Genomic DNA, 10254 nt, shown 5'->3' with positions numbered 1-10254 from the left:
TTAGATATATATAAAGAAACAGAGTACACATATGTGGAACTGGATCCACACACATATGGTCAACTGATTTTCAACAAAGGAGCCAAATTAATTCAATTGGGGAAATCATAGTTTTTTTTCCAACAAATAGTGCTGGAACAACTAGATATCTTAATGTAAAAAAATGAAGCTTGACATTTACCTTATCTCATACACATATATTAATTCAAAATGGATCACAGTAAACATAACTGCTAAACTATAAAGAGTCAAGAAGAAAATGGAGGAGAACATTTCCATATCCTGGGGATAAGCAAAAATTCTTCAATATGACAGAAAAGCACAAGCCATAAAAGAAAAAAAGTAATAAATTATATCCGTCAAAATTAAAAACATCTGCTTTTCAAAAGAAACTGAAAAGGAAAGCCACAGACTGTGAGGAAATGTTTACAACACACATATCTGGCAAAGGACTCGTATCATTCAATAGCTTCCTACTGAAGCTTCCAAATGATCCATTTTTTTAAAGGGCAAATGATTTGAACACTTTACTAAAGAAAGTATACATGACTGGGTGCGGTGGCTCACTCCTGTAATCCCAGCACTTTGGGAGCTCGAGGTGGGGGGATCACGAGGTCAGGAGTTCAAGACTAGCTTGGTCAACATGGTGAAACTCCGTCTCTACTAAAAATACAAAAATTAGCTGGGCGTGGTAGCATGTGCCTGTAATCCCAGCTACTCGGGACGCTGAGGCAGGAGAATCACTGGAATCTGGGAGGCGGAGGTTGCAATGAGCCGAGATCCAGGCACCGCACTCCAGCCTGGATGACAGAGCGAGACACCATCTCAAAAAAAAAAAAAAAGAAAGTATACATATGGCCAATATACACATGGAAAATACTCAACATCAGGGCAAGGTGCCAGACTCTGGAGGAATAGTTGCTCAAGGAAGGAACTTATCTGTGTTTGGGCTTATCACAGTATTCCACACACCTAGCACAGTGCCTGTCCACAAGAGATGTACACATTTATTTTGTGAATGAATGAAACAGCAAATGTTGGATTGGCGTGGCCCAGTCCTAAAAGGTGACATTTCACTTCAGATGAGACTGGTTTTTAATACCTTCCACTTTGGAAAGAGAATCTTGGATTCCTATTCCTAAGTAAGATAGGAAGTGATAAAGAGAAATTGTTTTCCTTTATTAGTTACTCATATGCTCACTGTTGCAATCATAGCTAAGATGACAAATACAGAACATTTTAGGTTTGCTGCATACTTACTTGTATGTTTTCTTTTTTTTTTAAGGAGCTTACTCTTTCTGACAATAAAACTGGCCTGGTGTGGTGGCTCATGCCTGTAACCCAGTACTTTGAGAGGCCGAGGCGGGTGGATCACCTGAGGTCGGGAGTTCAAGACCAGCCTGGCCAACATGGCAAAACCCCATCTCTACTAAAAATACAAAAAACAAAACAAAACAAACAAACAAAGCAGTTAGCCAGGCACGATGGCGGATGCCTGTAATCTCAGCTGCTCAGGAGGCTGAGGCAGGAGAATCGCTTGAACCCAGGAGGTGGAGGTTGCAGTGAGCCGAGATCATTCCACTGCACTCCAGCCAGGGCAACAGAGTGAGACTGCGTCTCAAAAAAGAAGAAAAGAAAAGAAAAGAGAAAAGAGATACAGGCCTTCTGTAAGGAGTATGAAAAATGCTGAAAAATTAAGAAGAAAATGAAAATTCCCAAAAATTCCATTGCCCAACTGCTGTTGGGCTCTTCCTTCTTGGAGTTCCTGCTTTCCACACATTTCATTCCATTGTTTTGGCCCCAACAGCATAACGGGCATGAAGACAGAGGATGCACAAAAAGGAGTCAGGTGGGTCCCTTGGGGATGGAGGGATACCCATGTGGAATTCCCCAGCGGGCAGTTGCAATGCAGTTCTAAACCAGGAGAGAGTTCAGTCACATCCCTAAGTGGGGAGGAAGGATCATAGAGGTGTCAGGGAAAGCTTCAGAGAGAGGAGCAGGCAAGACAATGAAAAGGCAAGCCATAGACTGGGAGGAAGTATTTACAATACACATATCTGACAAATGACTTGAATCCAGGAGGCTGGCCAGAGAAGGAAAGCAGACCAAGGAGCAAGAAGTCTCAAATCATACAGCCAGTTTATACTCGCTCCAGAAAGCAAATGGCATAAAGCATTAGAAAGAACTCATTTTCAAGGCTGGGTGCAGTGGCTCCTATTCACACCCATATTCCCAACACTTTGGGAGGCCGAGGCAGGAGGACCACTTAAGAACAGGAGTTGAAAACCAGCCTGGACAACACAGGAAGACCCTGTCCACAAACAAATTTAAAATTAAGCCAGGTGTGGTGGCTCATGCCTGTAATCCTAGAACTCTGGGAGGCTGAGATGGAAGAATTGCTTGAGCCCAGGAGTTCAAGACCAGCCTGGGCAACATAGGGAGATAAGTGGGGCATGGAGGCTTGTTCCTGTAGTCCCAGCTATTCGGGAGGCTGACATGCAAGGATCATTTGAACCCAGGAGGTCAAGGCTGCAGTAAGCCATGATCACACCACTGCATTCCAGCCTGGGTGACAGAGCAAGACCCTGTCTCAAAAACAAACAAAACAGAAAGAACCCATATTCTCTTAGATTCTTATCTATAAATGTTTCATTAGACCCTTCAGGCGTGAGATGCTTTCTCTCCATATTCTCTATACCTGTGGATAGTAGCCGGCATTCCTTTCAAGTAAATGAGTTGGCTTTCGAAGAACACAGAATTAACCAGCATATTGCTTCCTGAATGTCATCTTTTCCTTCCTCTGCAAACAGATTTCATCTGCTCTTTCTAAAAACATAAGTTTGTTTAGAATGGCTTTTCAAAACTATTTTCATACCCACATTATAAACAAACGAATGTTTCAATCAATGTTCTTTGAAAGGCAAGTTTGCAGATGTATTAAATGTCTTGCTGATTTTTATCCATCACATTTATTTCTGAACCTCTGGCCATCTTTTCAATAGGCTACATTCCTACTGCTTCAAAGTCTGCTCACAAAGGACAACCCTCATGAGTTTTTGTCATTTACCCAAAATTTCCTATTGGAAGGTTTGACTGGTCTGCCTGAAGAGATAAAGATGGAAGTCCAGCAGTAGCTGTGCAAATGGCCACCAGATGTTCCAGAACAGATACAGGTGCTGCTGTCTTCAGAACAGGAAAATGCTAGAAAATGCTACCAAGGCACCCAAAGTCTAGCTGATAGCATATATTCCCCAACTACTTTTAAAAGACCTCTCAAACACTCTCAACATAAAAACCAAACAATCCTATCCAGGAAACAACCTCCAAAATCTGTTAACTACCTCAAGCACATGGATCTTAGAAGCCAAATCTTGCTTCTTGTGCATTCAAATCTCAGCAGGATAGTACAAAGAAAATATCCCCTCTGGACAATCACTCCCTCATTCGACAACCATTATAGGCCCCAATAGCTGTAAAGCACTGAGTCCCAAAAGGCAACCTGTCTAAAGCTCAACTCACCACCCTCGTCCCAAGTCCCCCTTTCCAACCCCAGCTTAAGACTTCATCCTTCCTTGGACAAATCTATTTCCCTGAATCACAAGAGGAAAGCAGACTGCGTATGAATTGGGGAAGGGGGATCCCGTTTGGCTTTGTGGATCCATTTTTAAGTTCTGCCACTCTTCACAGAAACAGAGACAGGGTGGGAGCACATCATGTCAGAATAATGCAGACTCTTTTTTTTTTTTTTTTTTTTTTTCAGATAACAGCAATACAAGGTAAGAGGTGCTATGGTGGAGTCATAGAAGCATATGGTGGAAGATGCTGAGACTAGCTGAAAGGGGAGTGGGGAAGCTTTTCCGCACAGTGCCTGGCACAAAGTACATGCTCAATACATGATTAATGAATGAAAAGGCAGTGACATCTCAATATCAACTAGATGTTAAATGGCACTGCCTATATAGAGGAGCAGAGAGGGCTTTTGTATGAGAGCAAAGGCCCAGCTGTGTCAATTCCCAGATGTGTCCAGGGAATGACAACACGTGGGTTGTGCCCTGGCAATAGGCTGGAAACATAGTGTGGGGATCTTGGACAGAATTTGGTAGACAGTAGATCTCCAGAAATGCCAAATGCCAAAGGGTAGGAAACAGAGATCTACTCACATCTGTACTTTTCCTTTTTTTTTTTGAGATGGAGTGTTGCTCCCCTGCCCAGGCTAGAGTGCAGCGGCACCATGTCGGCTCACTGCAACCTCTGCCTCCCGGGTTCAAGCGATTCTCCGGCCTCAGCCTCCAGAGTAGCTGGGATTACAGGCACATGCCACCACACCTGGCTAATTTTTTATATTTTTGGTAGAAAACAGGTTTCATCATTTTGGCAAGGCTGGTCTCGAACTCCTGACGTCAAGTGATCTGCCTGCCTTGACCTCCAAAAATGCTGGGATTACAGGCGTAAGCCACCGCACCAGCCTCACGTCTGTACTTTCTAATGCAATGTTAGTGATCTTGTGGATGACAGCTGTTACAGAAGCAAGATGGATTTGGAAAATATAATGGTAGTTCAGCTGGAAAATTAAAAAGTAGTGATAGGAAGTGGTAATGAAGTAGAAGATGAGTGGACCCGAAAATAAAATTTGAAATCTACTTTGTTTGTTCCTTTAACAAGTAATTAAGAGTACATTACCCTCATCTCAAAACAAAACAACACACAAGCAAACACTCTCACTTCCTCCTGCAAGTTTTTTCTGTTGTCTTCACAGCTTGCCTTCACAGTCAAGTTTCTATAAACTTTCTCCTGCCTGCCTTCCCCTCTTTGATACACAGCAGTCTAGCTTTTTGCCCTCACCACGCCAGCCTACACGCAGGACAAGCTCCCTGCATGTAGCACCCATCAGGCACTTTCCAATTCTCATCTTGCTGGACTTTTACTTCCAGCACCACATAGAGCTGATCACTTCAGAGCTCTTTCTTCACCTCTTCTTACCTCCAACTTATCCCTTACATACCTGTGTTCCTGGGCTTTTTTCCCCCTATTTCAGCTCCTTCCACCACTAGCTGTGCCCTAATGACTCCCAGATCTCTATCATCTCAGCCATCGCTCCTGACTCTGCACGTGTTTATCCAACTGCCTCCTAGACATCCTCACTTCTTTGTCCCAGGGACAGCTCCAACTCCACAGGCCCCAGATGGAAATGATCCAGCTGTGTCACCTTGGACACATTAGTTAACTCACTCCCTGAATTATAAAATGAGGGCATTACTAATAGACACCTCACCAAGAAGCCTGTTACGGGGATTAAATGAAACAGTACAGAATAGCACGTCAGGAGACTCTGGCACATGGTAAGCGGCAAGTGTTAACCATCATCCTGTCTTCCCTCAAACCCACGCCTTCTTCCCCATAAATTCCCTACGTTGACTCATAAACCCACCACCCATGTCATTCATCAAGTCAGGCTCTGGGCATCCTCCTTGACACCCCCTTTATTAACCTCACAGTTACTCTGCCTCAGCCCTTCCACTCCACTTCCTAAACATCTGTCCTTCCTTTTCCATCGCCACCACCTTCAGTCCTCATTTTCCCGGGGGGCTAGGGCCATTCTTTCCCTGTCCCCTCTTACTACTTTGCACCATCCTTCTGAGAGAACACTGCAACCATCACTCCACCTTCCCCTTTCAGGGGCTCCCCTCTGCCTTAAGGGGGCAAAATCCAAACTCTGGAAGAGCAAAGCCTCTTTAGGATCTGGTCTCCCTTTCCTCTCTCAGTTCACCTTGCTCCTAAGCTCCAGCTGGTCCTCCTTCGGGGGAGGTGATGGTGGCAGTCCTCATCAGGCTCCGTAGGCCTCTCCTCCCTCCAGATGTAGCTCAGATGCCACTTCCTCCAGGAAGCTTTCCTGGACTTCCTGTCGGAGGCGCATCTTTCTTGTTTCCCAGGGCCTCTGCCCTAACACTAAGCATGCTTTGATAATATCTGCTCCGTTGCCTGTCCTCTCCACTAAACTGTGGTGTTTTCAGGCAAAACAATTATCTTTTATTCCCTGTCCCCAACACCAGGCAGGCAGTAGGTACTCAAGGAAAGTCATCAGCACAGTTTTGGCCAAAAATGAAACAACTTGGTTTGAGGAATCAGCGTGAAAGTTAGTGAATCCACTCCTCTCGTGGCACAAGGCTGCACAGGCGTTCCTTAAGGCCTGCGTGGATATCCAGTGCCTGAACGTCTTTCTCGGTGTTTTACCTCGCGCAGAATTAACCTGCACAACTACAGCGGGCACACAGCTGCACTGGCACTGGCTGAAGCTTTTTTTTCTTTTCCCCAGCAGAGCGCATGAGGGCCTGCAAAGGCACGCCCAGAGGGCCGAGGTTAAATCCTGCGCCCTTTGTTCGCGGCAGCGGAGAGCAAGCGGCTCCATGCCCGCCGCCCCCGCCGGGTGCAGGGCCGGTTAGGGCCGAACATTTCGCAGAGACGCACCCGGGAGCACCGCGTCGAGCGGAGCGCGCGTGCGCCAGGGCTTGCTCTAGGTCACCCTCGCAGCCCTAGGATCCCGCGCTCTGCGGCGCCCTCCGCCCGGGCCTGGCCTCGGTGCCAGGCCGTCTCCCCGGCCCGCGGCCGCCGCTGGCGGGAAAGCGCCCGGCGTCCCGGCGTCCCGGCGTCACGCGCCAGCAGCCCAGCACGCGGGGCGGCGCAGGGCGGGACGAGGCGGGGCTGGGGCGGGGCCAGCGCAACGGGGCGGGGCGGACGCCGGGCACAGGAAGCGCCGGGAGGCCTGAGCCGTCCCAGGGTGCCCCGCGCGGCGTGGACTCGGGCCGCTGCCGCCATCCCGCTGGAAGGAGGGAGAGAGAGGCCCGCCCGCTCGCCGGCCGGGCCAGTGTGAGCCAGTGCGTGAGGGCGCGGGGGGCCGTGTCAGCGAGACGCAGAGCGCAGCCGCCACCACCAAACGGACATGTTGAAGACCGGCGCTGCCGCCGCCTCCTTTTCCTCATCCTGCGAACGGGACTGAGAGGGGGCCCGCCACCTCTCCGCCTCTGCCTCTGCCTCGGCCGCCCGCCTCGCCGCTTCGGCAGCAGCCTCTTCCTGCTCGGGCCTCGGGCTCCGCCGCTCGTCGCCTCCCCCCAGCCACCAGGCCCGGCTGGTTTCCCCGCCCCGCTCCGCCGCGGCGCGAGGTCTATGTGACCGGCGGGCCCGGAACAGCCACCGCCGCCGCAGCGCGAACATGGACGCCGTCAACGCCTTCAACCAGGAGGTAAGGGGTGCTCGGGGCAGGGGGGTGCCGGGCCTGCTGCGGGAGCCGGGGCCCGTTTCTCCCGTCGCCTGAGGTTTAACGCTTTGGTCCGGGTGGGGACGCTTCCTGCCCCGGTTCCGGGGCGGCGGGGCCTGCACGGAGCGGGGCCTGTGGCCCGGGAGAGGTCGCGGCGACCACGGGAACTGACCCCGCACCCCTCCCCCCACTGCCCACCCCCGGACGGCGACCTCGGGCTTCCCCCCTCGCCCCCTTGCGGCCTCCTCTAGCCCAAGTCTGTGCCCCTTCCTCTAACTTGTCCCTTTTTTGGGTCCGGGCGCCCTCGCTGCCTGCTCCGCGAGCCCCGTTGTTGGGTTCGCAGTGCCGGGAGCCCGCAAGGGGCTAAGAAAGAAGCGCGGGCGGGCGCATGGGGTTGGGGGCGGGGGAACGGGAGCATCTGCCGGTCGTGGGGCTGGCGGAGCGGTGGCTTCAGCTCTCCTGTTGCTCAGGCCGCGGCGCGTCGACGACTGGACTCTGATCCCGGGTCTGGGAGGAGTTGGAGAGGGTGTTCATTCCCCCTTCTCCGAGATTCACGCACTTGGGAAATAGGGCTAATAAACGGAGAGGGGGTGGCTCGTTATAATAATTTCAAGTCGTGAACGTAACCCTCTTATAGGCTCTATGGCCCCAACGTGACGCCTAAAAAGTTGAATGGGAGAGAAGAGTATTCGCTCCGCCTTAGTCCGCTAGAAGGCTGGCGTTGTCCTCCAGTTCCCTACCCTCGCACCCCCTCCCGAGGTAGTTAATCCTCGGCTCCCTTCTACGAGGACATTTACATGTGAAAACCTCTCCAAACCGGGAACAAAGCTGCCTGCGGCCTTAAAGTTCTCTAGTTGTTTCTCTGATCATTCCAGGTGTTGCTTTTGGAGTGGAGAGTCCATACATCCTATTTGTCAGAATCGATTTGGGAGGAGGAGACTTGGCTATTGATGATTTAAAATGCGGTTACAGAATGGGAACTATTGTCATGGGTTGAGCTGTATTGTCTTCCCTCTCCAAGTACCAAAGATAAAGCAACATTGAAAAATCAAATGTAGTAGTTCGAGATGTGTGGATGTGGCATTAAAAACGTGCTGCATCTCACAGATTTTGTAGGTTTACTTGTAACAATTATGGTGCGATAACTTTCCTTTAGATTTGCGGTGCTATGATATATGGGACTCTCCAATTACACTGCAGTTGAGACAATTTATTGCCATATAAGTTACCCTAAAAATGATTTTCTTCAATTGATGGGTAAATAAAATGCCCTAACTGCAGTATTTGCAACTGGTAATGGACAGTGTCTTGTAAAAGTTCAGTAGTGATGATTTTCAAAACAATAAAAATAATATGTCCTAGTTTTTGCTCGCCAGAGAATTTGTGATAATGCTCCAACTATGTCAGGGTTGGAAGTTGATTGTTTTCTGAAGGAAAAATTCACTGGAATGTTGACTCCAGGCTCCATGAGGGCAGGAAGTTTCTGTTCTTTTCTCTCTCCTCTCCCAATCAAAACAGGTGCCTTGCAAATAATTTTGAATGAGAATTAAAACAAATGGCACAACAATAGTTAAAATATTTCAAGTACATTTTTCTGCCAACAGTGAATGTGTATTTTAAAAATTTATTTCAGAATCGGAAGAATGAATGTTTTTGTTGAAAGAGAGGATTTTTAGTTTATTCTTAAGATCAGAAGTATTCTGATTCAGGCGTTATGGAAGTTGACATCAAGCACATTGTTAAGCAAAGTATTTTCTATTAATCCTGAAAAGGCACCATCAGTAACTTTTACTTTGAAAAACCAAAGTTAGGAATGGTATTGATTCCTTGAAAAAGGGAAGTGATATTTGACCTTTTTAAATGTGCAAAATGAGCATTTTCTTATCATTGTTCATTTTCCAGTTCATTTCAGTTCTATTCCTAGTCTTTATGAACTGCAAAGAATGCCAACTCTCTTCTGCTAAATTAAAACTCTTCTAGAGAAATTAATCTGACTTTAAAATTCATCTTACTGTGCCTACTTGATTTGTAGTGCTTCTCAGCTATTTCTCCCCATTCATGAAATGTTCTTGATTCATTCCCCATATAATCTTGAATCTCTCAAATCTGATCTTCACTTAAACTTCTGAGTGCCTGCTCACCTGCACAGCCACGTCCTGAGTACTTTAGGGCTACCAAGCATCTCAGTCACCTAAAAGTCTAATCCAATAGAGGACATAAGACTTAGACAAATAACTTTAATATGATGTGGTAGAACAGCTTCCTTTGGGATCCTTCCAGTGCTGTGTGGCACAGCCTTTGGAGATCAGTGAAGGCTTGGGAAGAGGAGCAGGTATCAGTTTTAGGATTTCAGGAGATGCAGGAAGCAGTGATCAAAGGGCAGTAGTGCTGAAAAGTGAGTTATTTTGATTCTGAAGGCTACTGGAAAGTAAGGATGCTAAAGTAGTTTGGGCCTGACAAGTTTCATGTTTGCCTAATGTGTTTGAATTTCATTTTTAGGCTGTAGGTAAACATTGAAGGTTTTAAGCAGTGGGATAATGTAATCAAAACGGTTTTGTTCATAGTGGCATGTATTATAGAAGGCAGAGACTTAGTAGGAAATATAAGTAAAACCTGAACTTGGCAAGTGTATAGTGGGAATGGAGAGTAGAGAAAGGATGTGGGCCAAAAGAATCCATGGACCTTGGCATCTGATAGGTTTATAAGCACCTTTTGTCCCCACATCCTAAGGGCTGAGAGAGTGATGATAACCCTTAACACAAGTCATCAAAAGCCTGCTTAGTAGAGAAGAAAATGTGTTTGATTTTTGAACAGGTTGAGTTTGAGTTAATTGTGGAACAATCGTGGAAATTTTTGACAAGCAGTTGGGCTTATAGGACTTAAAACTTGGAAGCAACTAGGAGATAGAGGGAGACATCTAGGAGTTCAGATGGGAAAGGTGGGGGAAAATTGAAAGGGGGAACAAAAGGAATTAATATAAGACCAATGGCATGTCAGGCACC

At 47.6% G+C, this 10254-nt stretch overlaps 1 protein-coding gene across 4 annotated transcripts in view; it reads left to right on the top strand.

Moving 5' to 3' along the window:
• The first annotated feature begins 6737 nt into the window (after positions 1 to 6737).
• The window catches only part of SCAF4 (SR-related CTD associated factor 4), a 61782-nt gene continuing 58265 nt past the window's right edge, over positions 6738 to 10254 (top strand). Inside the window, exon 1 of one of the 4 annotated variants that reach the window (XM_033232296.1) lies at positions 6738 to 7237. In XM_033232296.1, the coding sequence (XP_033088187.1) occupies positions 7208 to 7237 (30 nt within the window). In that variant the 5' untranslated portion in view covers positions 6738 to 7207. The remainder of the gene's footprint in view (positions 7238 to 10254) is intronic. The other 3 variants (XM_033232298.1, XM_033232299.1, XM_033232297.1) reach the window with 3 other exon arrangements.

The sequence above is a fragment of the Trachypithecus francoisi genome, unplaced genomic scaffold, assembly GCF_009764315.1.
Source record: "Trachypithecus francoisi isolate TF-2019V2 unplaced genomic scaffold, Tfra_2.0 Lachesis_group14, whole genome shotgun sequence".
NCBI classification, from domain to species: Eukaryota; Metazoa; Chordata; class Mammalia; order Primates; family Cercopithecidae; genus Trachypithecus; species Trachypithecus francoisi.
The sequence above is the reverse complement of the archived record's forward strand: the minus strand, read 5'-3'. Positions and strand labels throughout refer to the sequence as shown.